Here is a 25,222-nt window from a genome sequence, read left to right as displayed (position 1 = left end):
GGACACATTGGTAAAATAGTATTCGAAAGGTTATTCTTATACACAACTTCAGCCAAATTTCTATGATAAGAATGAAGAGTAAGATTCTTGAACAAAATGATGCTTCGTGGGGAATATTTTCACGCAAATCACATTCTTCACCAAAAAGATGTCAAGTCAAGGCCGCTCATGCATTATTCTTACAAAGTTATTCGTCGATATAAGATTGGATTTTCATCATCAAATAATCTATTATAGTTAGTAAAATATCCTAAATTTAAAGTTAAATAAGTTTGAAAACATATCAGTGTCTCGAATGACGTCAGTGCAAATCCTTCACGCATCGATGACTTTTGTTTTTTCTTTATATTGTTTATCGACCTGAGCGGACATTCTCGTTACTGAATGAGTCATATAAGTCTCTGTGGGTTCGTGTTTTTTTTGTATATTTGTCGATATTTTAACACAAATCTGGAATAAATCGGGAAAATAAGACGAATTCATGGCGCATGATATCAAAAGGTAAGAAATATTATTCTTTGATTTATTTTTCGGGCCTGAAATCGAATTGAATTTCAGAATTGTTTTAAATTGAAGTAAAATCAGTAAAACTGTCAGCTTTATTGACTGCGAAACTTTACTTCAAAAAATCATTCTGTGTTATTGTTTATGGGCTTAAAAATTTAGATTTATTCAGTTTCATAGTTTTTTCGAGTCTAGAGAAGTAAGCGTCGAAACTACTTAAATTAACACAAACAAAAGCTGAAAAGTCTGATGTGAACTAAGAGCCGAAACTGTTTAAATACCGAAATAACTCCAAACAAAATTGTCATGTGAAATTTTTATGTTTTATTAAAAAAGGCATGTTCGGCGAGAAATGAAATTCTCGACAGACGAGTTTAGTTAAATCAAAATCAATTTCCAACTAAGCAGGTCATGCCAAATAGAGTACCAATAGCGTTCCGCGCAAGAGAGAGACTTATTTTAAACATATTAAAGTTTGGGCTTTATTTTCTCATCCCATTTTTGTTTGGTGTCATTTAATCACCCTCTCACTTCGCTGGACTGGTTTTTTTCAATTGCTGACTATTTTTAATACATTTAATTTTTTACCTGAATTATAACACTGATTTCAGCTTTTCTCCATATCTGTACAAAAATTGCAAATCAGAGCTGTACAATAAAATATAACAAAAACTGCCTAACGATTGAATTCCTCAGTAAAAATAGTCTAATTCAACGAACTAATTTATTGCAACATTTAAGAATATTCAGATAAAAAATCTAAAAATTTTGCACATAATGACTGATGCACATTGCGATTAATTTATATTATGCCGACAGGGTCTCATGTAGTTTCTTACCTAACATACTTCTAGTGGGCGTAACATGACAATTTTTTTACATATCAATCCTAACCCCCACCTGACCACACCATCCAAAAATTACGTCACTACGACGTCACAGTGACGTAATAGAGCCCTTCAAACTATGCGAACTGTCATCCAAGACGCGCCGACGAGAACCCGAAATCGAACAGCCATTTGTCTCGTTTTCTCGTCGCAACGATCCCGATAGGAGAGAGGTCGCTGACGTCAGTCAGTTCTTTATCGTCGGCGCCGATGCTATTTCGGGCGATCGTACGAGTATTTGGCAAGTTCTATGACGTGATTGTGACGTCGTAGTGATGTAATTTTTGGATGGCGTAGTCAGATGAGGGTTAGGATTGGCATGTCAAAAAATTGTTATGCTACGCCTACTAGAAGTACGTTAGGTACGAAACTACACGAGACCCATGCCGACAAATGTCGTCCATTCCAACATGGCACTATTGAATACCTGTGTTATTTTTTAATCTTTTTTTTTTATTGTAGGGTTCAGAAAAGTGCTGACATTTACAAAGGTCCTCGTACTGTGCTTATCAAGAAAACTGACACTGGATTTGGATTCAATGTCAGAGGACAAGTCAGTGAAGGAGGTTTGTATTCCTGTATTCATTTATGTAGAATCGAGGAAATGTTATATCCGACTCTAAATCTGACATTGGGTAATTCAATCTGGCCCGCTACCACAATTAACCAAATTTTGATATTTTAGCTGAAAAATAGCTTAAGGAATTTGTTGAGATTGCGATTAAATTTCAGTTTTGGCTTTTCTACTTTCGCTTTTGTAACCGTGTAAATTTGTCCATAATGTAATATTTTACAACACACTTACATGCAAGTGCTTTTTCAAGTATTCTGTGGCGCCTGCAGCTGCCGCAAAACCATGGCGGTATTTCCATACCATGGTAGCTACGGCCAAACCTATGGCGACTGACTTTTTAACTGCCACAAACCAATGACGAGCTGCCGTTACCGCGGCATCAAATTGAAAACCTATGGCTTTGCTGGTTACGGCAGGTGGGCCGTAAAGACAGGGCTGTCACTTATGGTGACAAATATTGGGTAAATTGGAACGTTTTTCTTATGAATACAGTTTTGATGGATTTAGGGCTGGGGTTAGGGTTTAAGTAGATATAACTCCACATGATCGATTAAAATCTGGTACATTAATTTGTGAATATACCGTTAATACTGATTACTGAATACTGAATAGCCCTATAAAACCATGGAAAGAGCTGCCGCGGTTCGTTCATGGCAGGAGCTGCCATGAAATGGTAAGAACTGTGCCTCCTTACATGGCCCACCAATCTGGATGGGCAAAATTTTTGGTCCCTTGGTCGAAAACCTTGCCCACCCCTGCTCTAAATCATAAGCCATTTAAATTACAATCGAATTCCCGACTTCCGATTGATGAAAATTTTGACAACGTTATGGCTGACTCAAAAGTTTGATCCTCAAACTCGAAAAATGAAATATTGACAATGAAAACTTTGGTATATCCAAGTTAACATATTGCTTTATGATTGTCAAAAGTTTTGACCGAGTATGATCATATCAACTCTGAAGGAATAAAAATTCCTTCTTTAATTTCTGATTTACCTCTGAGTAGTTGAAAATACATTCATTCCCAGCGTTGATTTGAATACCGATATGCCAAACTGTAACTTATGATTTAACATTGCTGTTGAGGGCTGAGACTATGAGTTATGGAATTATGGAACTGTGGTCTGGTTAGTAAAGTTAAACAAGAGAGCTATGCTCAAATATATGGCCACGTAGCGCCACCCAGTGGCAATAATTTTGATGACGTCATAGCGAAAAAGAAAGTAATAGCCTTCTGGAGAAGAATTTTATCTTCAACCACTGAAAATTTCAAAGCCAATCAATAACGAAATTTCATATTTACTAGAAAGATAATAGATGGCACAGAGTTGTGTCTTCGATAACCGAAGTCAAACTTTGACAGGAATCATACTGTGCTGTATTCATGGACTTGGACTGGCAACAAGACTAATATATGCAATTGTTGTTTAGGTCAACTAAAAAGCATCAATGGAGTCCTCTACGCTCCCCTGCAACATGTCAGTGCAATATTAGAAGATGGAGCGGCAGAGACGGCAGGAGTTCGTCCAGGAGACAGAATACTAGAAGTGTGAGTATAAAAGTAATGATTTTATAATACATAGTTTGCTTATTAAGGTAAAACGTAAAAGGAATTGCCTTTGGACTGCAGATACCGAGCTAATAGTCGGTAGTTTTAATTTTGAGCGATCTCGATTGATGAAATCATTTTTTATACTGAATATTCCACTGCCGAAGCCAACTTTAAATGCTACATTTATAATAGCTTAGTTTTAAGTTGATTTTTTTTTAAATTGTCCTTTTGCTATATTTGCTGCTCAAAGTCTTTCACGATCCCTCAGTAATTGCTAGATTCAATGTTTTCTGTTTCTTTGTTATTTTTATTGTTTTACAACGAATATCTGATTCAATTTATAATAAATCTTTTATTATCTTAACTAAAATCTGCTTCATTTAGATCAACTTTAGAATACTCCCGTAGTATGTGTACCAGGTTAGGGTTGGGCAATAATTTTGTTACGATTTTTCTTACTTCAGTTCTATTACGAGTTCGGGGACTGTCTGTGTTAGACGAGTGATAATCCCCTACCCATAGGTTTCAGTACCTTTACACAACTTGATGTAAAATACCGTATTTGCTCGTTTTATAGCCCGGGCCCATATTTTTTTCAACCAACTCACTAACCGGGCCCTTATTCAAATCGCCTTCATTCAAGCACGGGCGCTTGTTATTTTCGATCGTTACAAAAATTAATATATTGTTATTTCCAGTTCTCAAGTATGATTTAAACGAGAATAACGAAAATTTTGACTTTTTGTTACGCACCGCAGGTACAAATCTGCAAAAGAAGAAAAGTTTTGCGACACTTGAATCAATATTGAAACGTCGCACTTGGGCGTCGTGACGCCCAGTTTGAGAACCATGGTGTTACGTAATCAATGCTATCTGTTATGTACTTGGACGCCTAAGGCGTGAGTGTTATCTACCGGCGCTTAAAATTCAACAGCGTTGTGACAAAAAGCTTCTTATTTCCTATTGTTCTCTACCACTGGAAAATCAGCTTTTACACAGGGTGGGTAATCAAGCACCGGCCCTATTTATTTTTATGTTCTGTTCACACAGGCAGCTATTCAAACGGGCCCTTAATCAAGATCTGGCGGTAAATCGAGCATATACGGTAGGCGAACAAAATTAGTTACCTCGATACTGGTAAACACACTTCTGGAGCGCCCAACTTTTAACTATTTGATATTGTAAAATACAGGAATGAGGAAAATGTGGAAGGTGCAACTCATCGACAAGTTGTTGATCTAATAAAAGCAGGAGGAGATGAATTAAAGTTGACTGTGATATCTGTTCCGGCTAAAGATGCTCACAGGTCAGTTACTTGTTTGCAGAAATAAATTACCGTATTTCTCCGTGTATAATACGCACTTTTATGGTCATATTTAGTCTCACAAATATGGGGGTTCGATTATACATTGGTTTAGAAAATAACAAAAAATTTTAATTCTCATTTTATGCTTTACCTGGCTAATAATTGTCACATTTATTGATCTTAAGTTCTTAATTTTATGTGGCAAAGTCTGTTAGAATCAGATCATGCTTGATTCGGTAGAAGCATACCCATTGATGAAGGCGCAAAAAAATGGTGAAATAAAATTGAAAAAAACACGATGTACATCCGTTAACTGCTGTCATTGTCTGGTCTGTTTCTCTCGTTTCGCCGAATGGGCAAAACTTTACCATAATAAATCACCATATTAGTCACCTAAGGCTTCTCTTTGAAGTGGGCGGCTGAAAACACGTTCTGATATCGAGCCTTGTCAGCTTTCAAAGGGGGAGGGGCAAATAACTTTACAAGAAACTTAAATTTCAAATTCCATCACATCATGATTGGCAGATGTTTCACAGGCAAATACATAAAACATATTACCATATATATGGTTAACAAAAGGCAAGCAGACAGAATGCCTGAAACGTCCGGAAAAAACACCTACAAGGCAAGAGAGAACGGAATTTTGATATGCGTATTATGCATGGAGTTTGAAAAAATCTTGTTAAAAATGTACTAAATCAGGGGTGCGTATCATCTATGGGTGCTTACTATACGTGGAGAAATACGGTAATTTGAACGTAGGACGGCGGCGCTAGAATGTGTGGGTGCTATTCGTTTGCATAAATAAATTAATTAATAAGTAAAATATGTGGCCACTTAGACCCATGGTTCTCAATCTTTCGTGGTCCATTTTTTTTGCACAAACTGCTGTGGCTCATTACCTTTCTCATGCTAGGGAAAAACTATGAGAAAAACAAAAACTTCTTCTCTCAAAGATCGGCACTTTTAATAATTGAAATGAAAATTACTATTAAGTAGCAAAAAACAGCATTATCATTCATTTCTGATACAATAAAATTCAACTAATTACTTATCGATTTTAATCGGTAAGTATGTTGATAGGGATTTGTCTGTCTGTCTGTTAGATGCACGCGATATCTCACGAAAGCGAGATTGAATTTGCTCCAGATTGCATTCATCATATGTCGGACCAGAAGCCTATTGATTTTGGATTAAATATGTCGTACAATCAGCGAGTTATTATATAATTAGTAATTAGACACAAGGTGTCACTATGGAGTAAGAGTGCTGTTTTGGGGGATCCCCTAACTTTCGATTGATAAGTCTTCGGTCTCTGACCGATATTCTCGTTTAACTATTAATTCTAATTCTAGCAACTTTTAATTGGTTTGGGACCCAACTGAAAATGTTTCTCTCGTCCACTGGACTCGGACACTTCTTTCGCTTAGACAGACATTCAAGCATGGTTGTAAACATTGCCTCGTTTCGTAGTTATGCGTATTATCTGTTAGTCTTCGTTTGTGTTTCCAAAAATCAGTTGTGAATCAAATAACTCAAGTGTCATGATCATGATATCTTCCAGGAAGCTTTAGTTTAGCTGCAATAATCAAGAATTAGTATCAAAAAAGCTGCGATAGACTGGGCTAACGATGTTGAATATTTTTAACAAAAATAATGGTACCGAACGTATAAAACTGTTTATGAGCACTCCCCAAAACATTCTTAAAATAAGAATCAAAATTTTGCAAGAGTAAAGTTTAGGGAAAAATTTTCTGGGGTCAAGGGTCAGGGATATATTCATTTGATACAGAATTTCATGAAGATCATGTATTATTTATTACACTGATAATAACCAATTATCACACATAGATGAACCATGCAGTCGGCGCCTCATATTGATTTCTATTATTGATTCAAACATTTTCGAAGTCTCAATGACTCAATGTTATTAGGTTTAGTGAGAGTGTTTATTTTAAATTATGACTCTTGATAATGTTTAAATGTATTCAAGGATGGCCATAACTGAATTTATAAATGAAACTAAATGAATTTATATTTTCACGTAACGAATATTTTCTAAATTGCGGTGTTTTTATCAATTAATTTATTGAAGTAAATCTTCATGTAAAGAGTTTGGATATTTGAAAAAATAAAATAGGAAATTTATTTAACACTTCAAGTTGAACATCTGTTTATGTATAATTGTTCCTGAAAGTTTCAGAAATCCAGAACAAAAGTTATTTCTCTCTATAACAGACATGGGCAAAGTACGGCCCGCGGGCCAAATCCGGCCCGCTAGGTAATTCAATCTGGCCCGCCTGATGATGCCACAACCAAACTAAAACCAAATTTTGATTATTTCAGCTAAAATAGCTCAAGGAATTTGTTGAGATTGCGGTTATATTTAGTTTTGGGGTGAAACGTATTGTTTTCCACCTTTGCTTTGTAATACTGTAAATATTGTTCATAAAATGTAACTTTTTACGTCACACATTCATGGCCCGCCAGTCTAAATGGGCAAAATATTTGGTCCCTGGTTTTAAAACCGTGCCCACCCCTGCTATATAAGTTACATTCGCTTTGTTTTTTAAATTCAATAACATTGTTATGTCACAGACTCGATCCAGAAGATGAATTCTTCTACGACTACACTGATGTTATCACGATCCGACTTGATCTTCCGAGCTTCGAGCATGTGGAGGAGAACGGAATGAAATACGTGGTAAGTCGGTGGAAAATTTTGCGCTCCAGAAGTATGTGTACCAATATGGGGGTAACTAAATTTGTTGGCCTCTTTACATCAAGTAGTGTAAGGGGACTGAAACCTATGGGGTATGTTCACTCGCCTAACACAGACAGTCCTCGAACTCGTAATAGAACTAAAATAAAAAAAAATCGGAATAAAATTATGCCCTAAACTGGTACACATACTACGTGCATATCGAAAATTTTAACTTTCTAAATATTCAAACTTGGCCATATTTCACCATGTATAATACGCACTTTCAATGTCAAATCCTGTCTTCAGAATAAGGGTTGCGTATCATGCATTGAAGGCAGTAACTTGAACGTAGGTTTTCAGCACCCTAAAAACGTTTATTGCGAGATGCTCAGTTGTGAGTTATGCTTTCATTGGCGTTGTAACCTATGTTTTGATTATTAGTTTACAAACGAATCCATTCACAGATACTGGGTTTTAGTTCATTTATGTTAACAGCACTTCTTCAAAGCATTATACAATCATAATGAAAAATGTTAAAGCACCAACAAAACATGACTCAGATATAAAACCATGCCAAGTATGACTCAGTGGATAAATTACTGTTGCCAGTAAACAGATAAAGTTAAGGATAACAAAATATGCAATAAAATTATATAAATTACCACAAGACACAAGTTTTATGTGGTGCATGATATTGAACCTAAACAATAACCAGCGCTTAGCGCCAATAAGTATTGCTTGCAGTAATTACAATGCGCTCAACAGGCATGCGAAGAGGCTATACACAGGGGATAGTTATTAAAGTGTTCACACACGAAGAAATAAGAGGGAAACTGATAAACGGCACAATGTTTTGTCACAGGTTACATTTCCATACTACAGAGTTTTCCGAATGGTTCGCAGTGGCAAAAATTAACAGAATTGTGTTAAACATTACTAAAATGATTGAATATTTTACACATTGTATTTACTATAAATGTTTTATTGTTTCTTACTTTCAATACTGTGTATATGAAGAGTTGAACTTTTTCCTTTATTCCTTAGGCCTACATGTCCTAAAACTTTAAAGGCATAGGGTACACATTAACGATCACAAAATTGAGTTTAGAAGCTGTAATTTTTTTGCGTAAGTGTGCCATGATTTTTTTCCCTTGATAATTTGGCGGCGCACGAACAAAATGTTTAGAGAACCGCTGCCATACTATATATTGGCTTGTAGCAAATACTTTTATAATTTTGAGACAGGCACCGCTACAATGCTATGAAATTTCACCTTTGGATTTAGATCTACGTAATCACTCTCTCAGAGAAAGTCGTAGCGAGACGTCGATACAGTGAGTTCTTGTCATTATACACCGAATTAGAAAAGATTTTCACTGATTTCCAATTTCCTAAGTTTCCCGGGAAATGGCCGTTCCAAATGTCAGATCAACAGTTGGAAAAACGAAGAATTTCTCTGCAGAATTTCATCAAAAATAGTAAGTAAAAAAATATGTGATCTTTTTTGCATCATTTGTAACGATGTATGTATCTGAATTTTTTGGTGTTTCAGGATTCTATCCTGCAATTAAAATAATTTTGATATTGATCAGGGTTACGCCGCAATAGGCAGCTCGCAAGCCCCAACCCGTCCCGCCAAGCAATTTGGTATGGGTATGGCCCTTGTTACCACTAAGATTATTCCCCATCAAGCATTAAATCTTAATTCGATAGCCCATGTTTAAAAAGGCGCTGATTTGAGTAAAAATACATTATGATTTTTGCTCTTGTGTTACTGCGTTAAATCTTTCGCCGTTTTGTTCGGTGCTTTTATTTCCGTAAAGCTAAGTGATAGCTTTTACATTGCGAGAGTTTTTTAATTCAGTGCATTTTTTTTCTGTGGCCCTGCTAGTTGTCTGAAGTTGGCCCATCGACGAAAAACGTTGCACACCCCTGCTTTAGATTGGTCAATTTTGATTAATATTAATTTAAATTCATTGAAGATCCTATCTGTCTTGCCTAGATATCATTCAGTTTCCAATGTATTCATCAAATTTTTCAGCTTTTAACATCAGAGTGATCATGGAATGTGATTTAGTCCAAGATTTCCTGAATCTTAATTCGATAAATCTGGATTATGAGGCCGAGATATCGAAGAAATCTTCGGAATCAGCTGACGAACCAGAATTACACAAATATAACCCTGATGAAGAACTCGGATCAACGAAAGGTAGGTTTGACATTTTTCTTCATTTTGCAGAAGAAGTGGGCCGTTAGCTAGATTGTTGTCATGGTTGTGAAAAATCATTTTTCTTTTCAACTAATTGATTGATTTGAAATTTCCATTATTAAAGTTGTATGAAGCCACTTATTTATTTAGTTTATTTTTCAGATTTTCTTGTGCCCAACACAATTTCACCTAAATATTGTTACTTATCGATCTTAAGATCGATAAGTATATTGATAGGTATTTGTCTGTATGTATGTCTGTCTGTCTGTGTGTCTGTTAGATGAACGCGATATCTCGCGAATGCGAGGTTGAATCTGCTCCAAATTTTGCATGTGCATTCATCTTATCTCGGACCAGAAACCTATTGATTTTGGGCGAATTATGTCGTATAATTAGCGAGTTATCAATCAATTATTGATATAGTGATCTAGATTTTTGTGAAGCGAGAGAATTTTGAGACCCGCCGAGTGTGTGTGTGCGATGCGCAGTGCGCAAGTTACAAGAGCGGATGAATCGAAACTGCAGTTTCTGTTTTGGGGGATCCTCTAACTATCGATCGATAAGTCTTCGGTTTCCAACCGATATTCTCGTTTTTATAGTCAGCAACTACAGTTTGATACTTCACTCAAATGTAATGTTGCTGACGTTGGTTACATTATTTATTCAATGTTTTTGCCCATATATTTTAGTATTGCACTCTTGTTTTTTATCAGGAATTTTGAAAAATTTGCCCGGAACAGACGGATAGGTGTTTTGCGTATCTTATATGTTTACTTAGCTATCATGAACTACTTATCTACAGCCTTGCTCAGATTAAGCACACGAAAATATGATTAAAATATACTATTTTTTTCCAGTTTCACCTCAAAAAGCGGAAGTGGACACAAGGCAACTGAATGGTGGAGCCGAATCAAAATCCAATTCTACGGAAGAACAAAAACCCTCAGAAAAAGTCACGGAAACCAAAAAACCAGCCAAACCATCCATTCCAACGTTAAAACCAAACCAAATATCTATCTCATTGTTTGATAATAGTGACATCATAATGACTATTGAAAGACAGACAAAAGCTAATGATGTACTTGAAGTAAGTTCTTTTTTTTAAATCCAAATTTTGTTCGTACTGACATGTTTCTCGGTACTCCCGTAGTATGTGTACCAGGTTAGGGTTAGGCTGTAATTTTATTTTGATTTTCCTCATTTTAGTTCTGTTATGAGTTCGGGGACTGTTTGTTTTAGCCAAGTGAATATACTCCCTGCCCATAGGTTTCAGTCACTTTACACAACTTAATGTAAAGTAGGCGAACAAAATTTTTACCTCCATATTGGTACACACACTTTTGGAGCGCCCTTTTTTCTACTTCATTTTTGGTGATTATTAAATCTCTAATAACTTCAATTTTGTTTCAGCATGTCTTTGACAAGTTGGGAATACCAGAAAACAAAAAAATATTTTTCGGCCTTTTTTGTCCGACAAGAGAAAATTTTTGTGAGTATAATACTATCTTAACTGAAGAATATTTTCTTATATAAATTTCTCAAATCAAATCATGTATGTTCGCTTTTTTAGTTGTGAAGCTGAGAACTGATGACCTTATAGTGCCAAAGTTGAAAGGTCGTAAGAAGCGGGAGGTAAAAATCAGGAAGTGGTTATTTTCACGAAATCAAGAAAGTGATGTTTTATCTGGAGATTCAAAAATTTCAGAATATGTTTATCAGCAAGTAAGTTGATACCATGAATAGTTTAATATTCCGAATACATACCAAGAAAATATTTTTAAATTTTAAATATTAAATACATTCTAAATTTGGGGCAAGTTTATGTGGGAAATTACATAAATCACTATATTTTCATGTTGATCACATTTAAAACGAAACAAACAATATCGAATACAATGAATTTGGAGCCTGTTTGAACATTCAATTTATGTTGGTCCCTGGTTGATATGAATTGCAATTTTTTATAAGCCCCTTCGAGTTATAGAAACTCCTTACATCAGTGACTACTTGACCAGAACCTGGTTCACGGTGAAAGTATGGAAACACTCCTCATATCAGCTGTTTTCAACCTTTTATTGCTCGCGTCCCACTTACGGAGACTTTCAGCACTCATGGCCCTTGTTTATCATACCAGTTATATTTATAGTTTTATTTCGGTTAATAGATTCCGAATTTCAATAGGTTTAAACAATCCATGCTCACCAATGTGAAAGCACCATGTCGAATCAAGCAATAAAACTAGAAAGAATGATGGGTTTTCTTGTCGATTGAAAAGCAAAATCTGTTTTTGGCCAAGCATTGCACCCCCCTTCCAACTGCTCTTGGGCGAAGGGCACCCCAATTGAGAACTGCTTGCCTCATATATAGATGTGTTTTTAAATAAATTGAATGCATTTTGTCACTGCCAACATTGGACTAAATGAGAGCCATCTGATCAGAATTCCTTTTTTTGGACAAATTTGAAAATTCGATAGACGTTTTGAGTGAAAAATTGTGCGTTAATAGTTTCACTTTATAGGCAATTGAAGATGTCAAGCAAGGCCACATAAAAACAACAGGACGAGCCCTCGCTCAGTTGAAGATGTTGGCATCACAGAACAAAACTAGTGATGTAAGTGTGTCTCCTCTTTTATGAAGGTTTTACAGCTTTACTCTGAACAAGTAAACGCTGATATCACTCAGTGAAAGCAAATTAGCTTATGTCACATTTGAGGTTTTCTGTCACATTTCTGTCCTAGGGTGTTCTCCTGGTCCATAATGACAAAATTTTTTGAAAAATGTGACATAAAACACACCATAAAATCAAAACTAAACAGGTTCAAGTTGGAGAAACCCAGAAAAAAGGGGGTCACTGGTTTCTATTGACAGAAGATCCAAAAAGTCATTTCCTGAAAAATGTAACATGACCTGCTTTGGTTATACTGTACCATTATGTAATCGATTCAAATTGATTTATCATATCATAAATCTGAGATATAGTGGTCGTTTATACAGAGCCATTTTAAAGGTAATTGTGTCCAAACGTTTCATAGAAATTCAATTTATTAATCTTTTTTATTCCAGTACATGGAGATGGTGTCACAGGCGAATGATTATAACCATGTGACGTTTCCGCACTGTCCGTGTGACTCTCGAAAGAAAGGTCACGTTATCGTCGTGGCTTCGTACGAGACTTTCAAATTGTACGCCTGCTCTGAAGAAGGAGAACTTGAGGTTTGTGGTAATTTTTTGTTGTGGGGGAGAGGAAAGCTGATAAAAGTGATATTTATAAGAATAGCTGTGTAGGCGTAATAATTCATATTCGATTTCAAACTTTGAGCCTTCAGAAAATGTTGTCGACTTTACTTGATGAATATTTTGGCCCTGACTTCACAACTTCACGACTTGTTGACTAATTTGACTTCTTTAGTAAATCAAATTATAATAACAAATATTTAAGCATATGGAAGTCTTGTTTAATTTTATTTCGGGAATGGTCAACTTTATACTTTTGGAATTTCCATCTGAATTATCATCATAAGAAGTCAGACTTGAGAGAATTTGAATCCTGGGATTGCGAAAATAAGGCTTCACATATGTTTCAATACACAAGTGGGCTAGTTCTGGCCCACCTATGTGTTTCATTTGGCCCACTTGTGCCTGCTGCTTGTGTCACAATAGATGTTTGTTGTACATTAGCTTCTAGTTTTTTGCAAATAAACGTTAGTTTATAATTCATATTGGGATCTCTGCCCAGTAAAAATATCGAGGAATCAAAAATTCGCATTTTGTGTTGTTTCGTCATAAATCAACCAAAAAATCTTTTGACATATTGTTGCATCACTAATGTCACTAAAATGACTAGTGTTATGGCTTGTTGAGGCAACTAGCAAAGTTAAACGAGCGAAGTTCTTGGCACTATTGTGGCCCGCGAACAATGCAAAAGTAATTTTGTGGCCCGCGGAGCTGCCAATCTTGGACCACCCTGGCCTAGGTGTTGTAAATTAGCTGTTTTATATTCATAGTTTTTCATATTTAGTTCTGAACCTGGCCCAGTAACCAAGTCTATTATCTGTAAGTGGACCACTCGGAAAGGTAATTAATTGCCTATCCCTGCTTTGGATAAACCTAGTAACAACCATCCACTAACACATGAAAATATTCAGAATCAAGTAATCCAGTTTTCGTGGGACGAGATGAAAGAGTGGGAGACCGAGGAGGAGGAGGATAGTGAGAATCGAGCATTCTGTTTCCAATATCAACGCGGAGAGAAAAAACCAAGATGGGTCAAAGTGTTTTCAGAATATGTGAGTTCTTATTTTTTGTGTGTTGGGCGTCGTAATTCATCATTTATTTTTGAAAATGATTCTTAAATAAAATTGAATTTTTATTATTTAATTGAATTGTTTATTTCTTTTATTAATTTCTATTTTATACCATCACTCTGATCAAGGTCGTTTTCAGGGTCAAGCTCGCTGAAATTCAAAATTTTGATTTTTAAAGTTTTTTTTATGATTTTGCTGCAGAATTAGTCTATTTCAAGGGGTAGGCAAATCACAGCCGGCTTGCCGATATGTTTCATCCGAACCATTTGTGTCTGCTAAGTTACAAATAGTTTTTATGGATACACATTCCCGTTGAAATTATTGATGAAAATAACGTCATAATGACCTTGATTGTTACATTTTGCTACTTATTATTATATAAACAATAGCCTAGCTGTTGTAAATAAACTGATTTTTATTTATAATTTTTCATATTGTGTTTTGAGCCTTTGAACCAGTCTATCATCAGTAACTGGCTCAATAGTAATTGCACACATCCGGTCTATTTAGAATCAACATAGATGCATAAATTCTGGGAATATATTCAGGTATTACCCTGTAGTTTTTTTCAATTGAATTCTTCTTTCTACAGTGTGAATACATGAAAGATTGTTTTGAGAGAATTTTAGAAGAAAGAAAATGGAGCAAAGAGGCTGAGCAAGAGGGTGATGTATCAGAGGTATGACCTTATAGCTGACCTTGACATGATTTCTTGACCTTGACATGATTTATTGACCTAGGCGTGGTTTTTGACCGTGACATGATTTCTTGACTTGGGTTTGGTTTTTGACCTTGACAGGATCTTTTGACCTTGACATGATTACTTGACCTTGTAGTCTGTGTTGACTGTTGCATGGATGGGAGATTGTTCTGAAGTCAGTTATGAAATCACTTTGTCGGCTTCCCTCCTATATAAACAGTAAACTGACTGATCTGGGCATTCCAGCACCCAGAAACTTGTCTGGGAAGTATGTTGATAGGTATTTGTCTGTCTGTCTGTTAGATAAAAGCGATATCTCACGAAAGCGAGGTTGAATCTGCTCCAAATTTTGCATGTGCATTCATCATAGTTCGGAACAGAAGCCTATTGATTTTAGATGAATTATGTCGTATAATTAGCGAGTTACTAATTAATTAGTGATGGGACACATGGTGTCACTGTGGAGTAAGAGCGCTGTTTTGGGGATCCTCTAACCTCCGATCGATAAGTCTTCGGTCTCCGACCGATATTCCCGTTAGCCAGTTATTTGTTTTCGGAAGCATGGACCTAATGCACCGACTACAAGAGTTCTATAGCAGGAACAAAAAGATTTGATTCTGTTTCTTTTTTTCTGAAAGTATCCGATTCTTATCGTGAAATTGTGCTTATTTGTCCCTAATAAATAAAATTTGTGAAAATAGGATGTAATATTTTTGTAACATTCATTTATGTACTGCTCTGTTCTTAATAATGTCTTATTTCACAGGGAAATACATTTTCGAAGCAACAAGTTTCCTCCGCAGAAGCAGAAGATAATTCTGATGATGATGATGGAGGACTGTAACTGTGGCTATCTTATGATGCCATAATAGCAATTATTGGTGACATCACAATGACTATATAAATATTTTATGATGTCGCAAGTTTAATAGAAGATTGTCTTCAGCAAGCCCAATTTAAGAAAAATTAGATTTTTTGTAAAAGTTTACTTTAACCGACAACAAACACGCATCAGAAAATTTATTAAAGCTATTCAAAAACAAAAGATTGATGCTCAAATATATGGACACGTAGTCCAAAGCGGAGTAGCACGATTATGCAACCTGTCACAGCAGACTGCCGGTACAGAAAAGCGGAACTGCTACAAGGTGCGCAATTTTTTATGACGTCATTGCACAAACAAATCCCATAAAGCTCACAAAAATTTTTGAAATAAATAAAAGTAATGGCCAGCACAAAGTACAATCCTTCGCCAGTGAAAATTTCAAAGCGATTGGTCCGGTAGTTATGAGAAAAGCGATGTTTTCACAACAATGAGAAGAAAAATACCAACAATTTATTTCTGACCAAAGGTGCATATTTGAAACCAACAGTAATTTTTGTTAAATTTTATGGAGTAAATTTTTGCAAATAATATAGTATTTCTGCTTTTTGTGTCAATTTAAATAATTTTGAATTGGATTGAATTTTAAAACGAATTTTTTTCCAAACGATTTCTCTAAAATTGTGTTTGCTGAAATAATCTTCTTCTCTTTACGTGCAATGATTTATTTTTTATTTCAATTCCCAATGTCATTGATTATTATTGCATCATAATCATCCTGTTGTGACATAACAATTAATATATATAAATGAACTTTCTCATAATCTTAAGTAACCATCACACAATATATATATATGACCCCATGTAAGTTCTATTCTATCCACTGAATCAAATAATGTATCAAATTTGAGAAGCCTGGTGCTTGGGAATAAAATTAGCAAGCGCCTGTGATGGAGGAACTGAAACATAGCCATGATTTTTCTAACCAGGAAGGGGGGGGGGGTTGGTTCTGAGGGTCTGAAAAGTGTGTATGGTACAGAATTTTTTTTTTCCACATTTCAAGAAAGTGGGGGGGGGGTTCACTACCTCCAACCCCCCTGGCTATGACCCTGTTTAGGAACCAGTCATAAATAGATTCAGCCTCTGAATGCCAGTGGATATCATGAATTTCAATAATACTGCCGTAGTTCACAGACCATAAGGCACACTTAAAAGTTTTTTTTTTAAATTGATCGTGCGCCTTGTGAGTCGGTGTACCTAATGTATGTGTCAGCACATACATTTAAAACCAGTACCGATACTGCAGTTTTATAAAGAAACCGCTGTTTCAAATTATCTTCGACTAAAATACAATAACCATATAAAGGATTGAATTTTTTTTTGTTTAATGAGCTGTGTACCCAGTACTTCTCAAAAACTGTTGCGTCCTATAGCCCAAAGCGTGTTCTAAGTCCAATCTCAGCTAAGCTTTTAATCTTTTTGGAGTTGCGCTGTCTGGCCCAAAAAATACGTTGAATGAAAGCAATGAACAAAAGTTTTTTAGATGCCCACGACATCTTCCAAACGAGAAAAATCCATTCTATACAAGAATGAAAGCTCTTTCGTGTCATTGGCCGCTTGAATACAAGTAATTTGGGAAATCTTGTTTAATATTTTGTATGGAAAGCAATGAACAACTGTTTTTGGATGCTCACAATGTTAACCGAATCGGTGAAATCTAGTATTTTAAAAAATGGTAGCTCTTTTCGAATCATTGACAGCTTGAATACAAAGTGCTTTAAAAATAAGACTTGATGTCAGATTTGTAAGATTCATGTCTACGGGTCAGCAAAAAATTTCATCCACCAATTATTTTCTATTCTCTCAAAAAACAACTTAGAAATTATTTGACTTATTTTATGGTGAACTCCCAAGGAGTCAAACTTTCATTTCTGATCCTGGGGTTTTTTGAAAATTCTAGTTTCTCATTTTATATGACTTATTTTGTTCTGATAAATTGTAAAAAATTATCAATCCATTCTGTGGAATAAATTCTATACTGATACGTACTTTATTGATTTTAGCTTGCAATTATTTCTTTGTTTATATATTTGTTGAATTTTCACTTTCATCTAAAAAACTCTGAACAAATTTAAAAAAAAAATACGCAGTTTTGTAAATACTCGGAGGTTACCACTGAATAGCTCTGCTACATCTAAATATCCCCCCTCATGCACTTAACCAACCAGATTATTTTGAAAGCTATGGCAACCCTCTTTGCTCCTCACAGCATCCTATGTTGTCCCATATCTCAGTTTTTGGGGCTCCCGAAGTATGCGAACCAAGATGACGGACATCGGAATGTAATATGTGTACTAGGTCAGGGTTAGGCCATAATTTTAGGTATAAATACTACGGGAGGCTCTTGGCTAATCTTCGAACTGATAATAAGACTAAAATAAGGAAAATTGGAAAAAAATTATCGCCTAACCCTAACCTGTTACCCATGTTACGTTCCGATGTCCGCCATCTTGGTTCGCATACTTCGGGAGCACCCAGTTTTTAGTACGAATTCATAGTGCTAATCCTGTGAATATCCAGAGCAGTGGTTCCCAACCTCTGATGACTAGGGCTGGGCATTTCGAATCGAATAGTGAATTGTTTGAATCGCCGCCATCTTTTTCTTTTTTTCTGTGGTCTAGGACTCTAGGTGAATTCCAGATATATGACTATTTTCTGTAGTGAAATTTTGACAAAACGTGTTATTGTGTGTGAACTCTCAGCAATCTGTCTGAATGATGTATTCTACGTTTTAAGTAATTTATTTATTGACAGGACCAATTACACTAAAAAGTCGCATACAATTAAATATATCCCAAGTATTTGAGATTCGATTCGAAAAAAATATTCGATTTGATTCTGAAATCATCAGGTATTCGAAAATGCCCAGCCCTATTAATGAATGACCCTATGCCACCTTCATCGCCCTCCTGTTTATCATTCCAGTGGTATTTATAGGGGGATTTTGATTGGTAGATTTCAAATCCCATTATGTTCAAACAATTCATGCTCAACAAGGTGAAAACACCTTCTGAAATAAACCTAATCAAGCAATGAAACTGGTGGGAAGAACCCCACCAGTTTCCCAAAAGAAGGACTTGCACCTAGTATTGTGGCCAACCCTCGAACTGCTTTGTGGTCCTCTTTGGGTTATTACAGGCTTCTACCTAACATTGATATCTTGAAAGGTTTTAGACTTACTCCAACTGAGATGAAAACCGACAATATGATTATTCATATTTGAAACCATAGCCTATCATCTGGTAATTAGGCTATATGAACTGCATTGCATTCTTTTGTTGCACTGCTCAGCCAAACTGACTATTCAGGCACTTATGGCTTATCTGTGGTCCTCTGTTTCTTTTAATCCAAATATTCTTTCCAGTTACTTGGTCAAACAGACTATTTTAAAAGCTATGACAACGTCTTTGGTCGTTCGCATCCTATGTTTTTAGAAAGATTTCATGGAAGTCATAATCCTGCTGATATATTAAAAAAGCGCATTTATTGTTTCTATTCACATTGTTACACGAGCAAGAATCCTGCTTCGCTACAGATGATATATCCTGATTTATTTTTCAAAAACAAAGCATCTAATCCTATATATATTTTACTCTGTTTTATGCATTCTATGTGTATCATCCTAACTCATGGTGTTCTATTATTTACTGTCTTTCTATTGTTGACTACTTACTCTGAGCCTGCCCAGTAGCGGCTAGCCAGGAATATTTCGAAGGGGATGTCCTACAACTTCTAATTGCCAAGTTAAACCATAACAACTAGAAAGTCCGGTAAATGTGAGTTTTCAAGAGCCTTGCGGATCTAACAAGACCTTTGACCTTCAACTCCTCCTTTCTCTGGCCTCACCCTTGCTACCCAGTATCTTGCTAAAAAGGCTCTATATAATCATTAAGTATTCAAATTCACCTTTAAAAAATATCGCTTCTGAGTTACTGACTTCAGCAAATAAACTAGAAGAATTTGGAACTTGGATCAATTGGCTTCAAGAAATGAAACTTTAGAAAAACGTAACTGCCCCGAACAATAGAATGAACATTTGATTGAAAACAGTGGGTGACTGCCCTGTCTTGTTTCGGGTGAAATGCAGAAAATCTCATAAAAAAATGATAATGTGATAATGATTGTAGGTATTTCGTTGATGAAAGTGAATAATCCTGTATTTAGGAAGGGGGGGTTATTAATAAGTTTGTTTTCATGATTAATCCCATTTACCAGACTATATAAGTATGCCTATACACATGTGCATGACCTGAGTATATTTACATAGCAGGTTTGATTGACGCTGTTGAAAAAGGGTGTTAGAAAAAATAAGAGTAAATCTTTGTGCCGCAAACTTTTGATTTACTATTCATCTACATTTATATGCTCTGCGGGCAGAATTTTTTAAATAATTCCCACTCGCAATTATTTCCCATTTGTGAATAATTCCGCAGTAATAAGTCCATTATTTTGTGTTCCCTTTTGATTTTTACCTTTGATTACGCTTATTAACCGCTTCTGTGTTATATATTTCATTCATCACAGAATATTTCATGTATAATTAGTTATATTACAAATGATTTTTGGTCAATAATATTCTGTCTATAATATGAGGATTGTTGGTAAAGGAGGGGGGAAATACCAGGAATGTAGAAACGAAATGATCCTACTCCAGCGGTAGGGTATGATGGTATTTTTATAGTTATCTCGAGAAAGATAGTAGCTGATATGATTCAGTCAGGTGGCGAACCACAGCTTCGAGTACGGTGACCGTACATTTGAACCCATGTGTATATCCTCGGGTTCAATCTATATGCGGGTGCTAAACCCATGGGTTAGGGTTAGTATGGGTTCAAATATCCGTAAAACAGATAAAATTTCCATAGGTGCAATTGTTGTGGGTGCAAATGTAATGGAACCCTCGATTACTATTACGAATTATGAAAGTGAAGGCAAATTCACAACGATCATCAGTTACGCAAACCGCGCTGCGAAATCTTCTGAGAAGAACTATCGCGGTGAAAATAAAATTCATCAATTGGTAAGTTAGAGCTTAATACTGCCGCCATTATGAGAACGCAGTAGAAGTATCTTACGGATATAATTATGGCGGAGTAAAAAACTGTCAAACTGATAGCCAATCATATCTCAAACACCTGATCACGTGATATGCGCAGAATGGCATCTGCCATGTTGCTGCCATGCGCAGACTGATATCCTAACCGGAAGTATCTACTTGCCATGCGCAAGAAAATGCCGAGATTTGATTGGTCAATTCAATATTCCTCAACCTGCGCATTAGATTACCGGCCATCTACTTGCCATGCGCAAGATTTCTGGGGAAACGACCGTTGCCAGATATTTTTGAAAACGGATTCTAGAAGTCTGACAACCTTCAAAAACATAACATTTCCGCGCATGGCAACCGCATGTCCGTTCTAGCACTGCGCATGTCACATGACTTTAAAATTTTATCATTGGTTAACTCTAAGCCAATTAAAATAGTGCACGAAGATATTACATGAATAGTTGAAATACTAGAAACAGGTACAATACAGAGAGGTAGATTCTTGTCATCCGATGTGGTGCAGTCAGTAAGACGACTGAGAAGTAATCCTGTCGTTCGAGTTCAATACCAGACCCATGCATTCTTTTCTTCAATTGTTTTGGATTAATTGAGGGATAAGTATTAGAGGTTAGAACACATTCCTCGGCTGCCGGCGTGGCGCACTGACAATGACGCAGGTGAGGTGTTCACCTGGACCTGGGCTCAAAACCCAGGTCCGAGTTGCCGATGAAGGCGTCCTCTACTTTGACCTACGGGACTTGTCTCGTGGTCCGGTGAGGACGGTGATGTATCGGTGACTCCCCAAACCCCAATGATCCTGCAGAGTCAGTGCGATGGACGCCGCAGGGTGGCCTTTTTGTGAAATATATAACAATAAAAAGCTTGGAAAATTTTCGAGCCGAACGATATTTGCGCCTTTGCCCTCTTGGCTCACTCTCCTTGTGCCTCGCTCCATGGTGAATTCGCGAAACGATATTTTATATCGTGCTTCTGCTCTCTTGGCGCACTCTCCTTGCGCCCCGCTTCATGGTGGATTCGAACCTTCTACCCTTCGGTGCAACCACGTCACGCTTAACCCGGTGCGCCACCGCACCATCTCAAACAGATCAATGTAATCCGGGTATTTATCCCACGAGGAGCTGAACTTTTATACGAAAAATAACTTTTTTTACTACGAATTACTCCCTCGTCATCCGATCTGGCGTAGTCAGTAAGACGGCCGAGAAGTAATCCTGTCGTTCGAGTTCGATACCAGACCCATGCACTCTTTTCCTCAGTTGTTTTGGAGTAATCGAAAGATAAGTATCAGAGGTTAGAACCTTATCTTCATCGGCCGCTGTGGCGCAGGGAATCTGTCGCTTCTAGGTAATCCCATCGCCCGAGGTCAAAGCCCGCCCCATACACTTCTTTTTCAGTTGTCTTGGAGTAATCGAGAGATAAGTATTAGAGGTTAGAACATATTCCCCGACCACTAGCGTGGCGCACTGACAATGACGCAGGTGAGGTGTTCACCTGGACTTGGGCTCAAAACCCAGGTCCGAGTTGCCGATGAAGCCGTCCTCTACTTTGACCTACGGGACTTGTCTCGTGGTCCGGGGAGGACGGTGATGTATCGGTGACTCCCCAAACCCCAATGATCCTGCAGAGTCAGTGCGATGGACGCAACGGGTGGTCTTTTTGTGAAATATCAAATAATATTAACAACAATGAAAAGCGGTGAGGATCTTATGTTTCGAGCCGAATGATATTTTACATTGTGCCTCTGTTTTTTGGCGCACTTCCTTTGCGCCTTGCGTTAAGATCTATCGCTTGGTGGATTCGAACCTTCTAGCCTTCGGCGCAATCTTCTCACGTCTAACCGAGTGCGCCACCGCACCATCCCAAACACAGCGATGTAACCCGGGTATACATGTCACGTACCTTTCTACTACGAATTATTCTCTCGTCATCCCATCTTGCGTAGTCAGTAAGACGACCAAGAAGTAATCCTGTCGTTTGAGTTCAATACCAGACCCATGCACTCTTTTCTTCAGTTGTTTTGGAGTAATCGAAAGTTAAGTATCAGAGGTTAGAAAATTGTATTCACCGGCTGCTGTGGCGCAGGGAATCTGTGGCTTCTAAGTGATCTCATCGCCCGAGTTCAAAGCCCGCCCCATACACTTCTTTTTCAGTTGTCTTGGAGTAATCGAGAGATAAGTATTAGAGGTTAGAACACATTCCCCGACCACTAGCGTGGCGCACTGACAATGACGCAGGTGAGGTGTTCACCTGGACTTGGGCTCAAAACCCAGGTCCGAGTTGCCGATGAAGCCGTCCTCTACTTTGACCTACGGGACTTGTCTCGTGGTCCGGGGAGAACGGTGATGTATCGGTGACTCCCCAAACCCCAATGATCCTGCAGAGTCAGTGCGATGGACGCAACGGGTGGTCTTTTTGTGAAATATCAAATAATATTAACAACAATGAAAAGCGGGGAGGATTTTATGTTTCGAGCCGAATGATATTTTACATTGTGCCTCTGTTCTCTTGGCGTACTACCTTTGTGCCTTGCGTTAAGAGCTATCGATTGGTGGATTCGAACCTTCTAGCCTTTGGCGCAATCTTCTCACGCCTAACCCAGTGCGCCACCGCACCATCTCAAACAGATCAATTTTATCCGGGTATTTATCTCACGAGGAGCTGAACTTGTATACGAAAAATAACTGTAACTACTACGAATCCGCGGACTCTCCGAGATCTACCCCAGGTTGGAACCGAACCTGTAACGTTCGGCGCAACTTGACCGCGTTTAGTCCGATGCGCCATTGCACGGTGTAACGTTCATCGATTTAATTTTTCTATTTACCAAACGAAAAGATTACTTTTTCAGTTGTTTTGGAGTAATCAAGAGGTATCAGAGATCAAAACGAATAGTTAATATGCTCGAATGTGAAGGTAGCGATAATGTGCGGCCTAGCGTGTCGCGAGTATGAGCTGTTCGAAACGCGGCGTCGTAATGTGTTGTGTATCCTATGTGTACTTTCTATGTGATCTTAATACACTGCGCTGTATATATGCAACTATGAGCTGTATCTATCTGCAGACTGTGTTGTGTATGCGTATATATGTGGACTGCGTAGTGCGAGTGTCAGACCGTAACCGATCTCCGATCATGAACGCGCTTTTGCCAATTCAATAATTTCAAAACATATGATAACATTTTTTTTTCGAGGCAAATATTTATTTTTCAATTCGAAATTTAATTTATCGTACTTTTCTGGGGTAATTCGGTATATTTGTAGTATTTACGTTTCTCCCGCATTTAGTTATCGCTATTGTGATACAGGGTTCTTCCACCATGTCGATCACCCATGTCGTCTGCGCCTCAAATTCTTAACTTTATAAACCGGTCCCGTTTGAGTTTAGAACAATTTACAACTTTCATTATTTATTCAACAAAATAAATTAGGTATATATATGAATGACATTTGCTCTTATGCAAACAAGAAACCTGAAATGGAACAAATAGATTTCAGAACGGAACAGACTTCAGAAACTTCCAAATCAAACACTTCAAGAGAAATCTTTAAAAATACAGACCGTGGATTCAAGACCTGGTTTTTAGTTTATGGATTCAAAGGTCAGCATTAGTTTGTCATATCCATTTGATTTATTATCTCAAACAGAATATTATTCTCTTATACACAACTTCGAGAATTATTTGGGGATAAACGAATTATAGATGTTTATAGTAATTAAAGGTCAAAATAGCGAATTTTTCCATTACTGAAATCCTCAAACTCACCCCTATAACGTCCTGCAAAGTAGCGGGCGCCTCCCCAAACGAGCCCCTTGCAAAGAATGATGCCAGCCGAGGTATGAGAATTTGCTTTAGACGGTTATTGCGCGGTTTCCAGATGAAATTTTACCGTTTACTATTTCCGTTTTTACCGTTTACCAGTGTTTTCATATTTGAGGTGGCATAAACTCAGGATCACCGTCATTCAATTATAAAATAAAATCCATAAAAAACACCGTATGTTGATATGGACACATCAAAATAAAACACTCAAATGTTAAAACGAAACCTAACGATCACAAAACAGTATGATTCACAAACTACAGAGCACGCAATGAATCTTAGGGGTCGCAAAGGGTACACCAATTTCAAACACAGTACTATATCTATTGCACCATTTTAGACTTCTAACCCGAAACATATTTTTTGAAACTAGTTCAAAACATAAATCTTACGATTTCGAGAGAAAACATAGGATCAAAGAAGGATAGGATAGGATTTACATATTTATCCCGGGGGAGAGGAAAGCCGATAAGACGGCTTATCCATATGGCGAACCACGGCCTCTCGTCCGGTTACCATTCCGGGTATGGGATTAGTTTTACTGTATTGTTTGTTTTCGGAAGCATGGACTTGGTGGTGGAGGAAGCCGTAACCGACCAGCGGTTACGTGAACCACCCAACGACGGCGAGGAGTCCAGCAATCCTCTCGCACATAACCATCCCTGCATGGGATTCGAACCCACGCAGAGTAATTAGAGATGCGGTGGCG

At 37.2% G+C, this 25,222-nt stretch overlaps 2 protein-coding genes across 3 annotated transcripts in view; one reads left to right on the top strand and one right to left on the bottom strand.

The window, feature by feature from the left end:
- The window catches only part of LOC120334342 (methylthioribulose-1-phosphate dehydratase-like), a 107,300-nt gene that overhangs the window by 2,319 nt on the left and 79,759 nt on the right, over nt 1–25,222 (bottom strand). The window lies entirely within an intron of this gene.
- Nucleotides 251–20,212, top strand: LOC120333762 (sorting nexin-27-like). Its single transcript, XM_039401121.2, has 15 exons — nt 251–501; nt 1,854–1,957; nt 3,399–3,516; nt 4,712–4,825; nt 7,424–7,529; nt 8,815–9,007; nt 9,571–9,738; nt 10,596–10,825; nt 11,149–11,227; nt 11,309–11,460; nt 12,257–12,349; nt 12,802–12,951; nt 13,884–14,024; nt 14,635–14,721; nt 15,509–20,212. The coding sequence occupies exons 1-15, from the start codon at nt 482–484 to the stop codon at nt 15,584–15,586; spliced, it is 1,833 nt and encodes a 610-aa protein (XP_039257055.2). The 5' UTR covers nt 251–481; the 3' UTR covers nt 15,587–20,212.

Source organism: Styela clava, chromosome 15 (assembly GCF_964204865.1).
Source record: "Styela clava chromosome 15, kaStyClav1.hap1.2, whole genome shotgun sequence".
NCBI lineage: Eukaryota > Metazoa > Chordata > Ascidiacea > Stolidobranchia > Styelidae > Styela > Styela clava.
The sequence above is the reverse complement of the archived record's forward strand: the minus strand, read 5'-3'. Positions and strand labels throughout refer to the sequence as shown.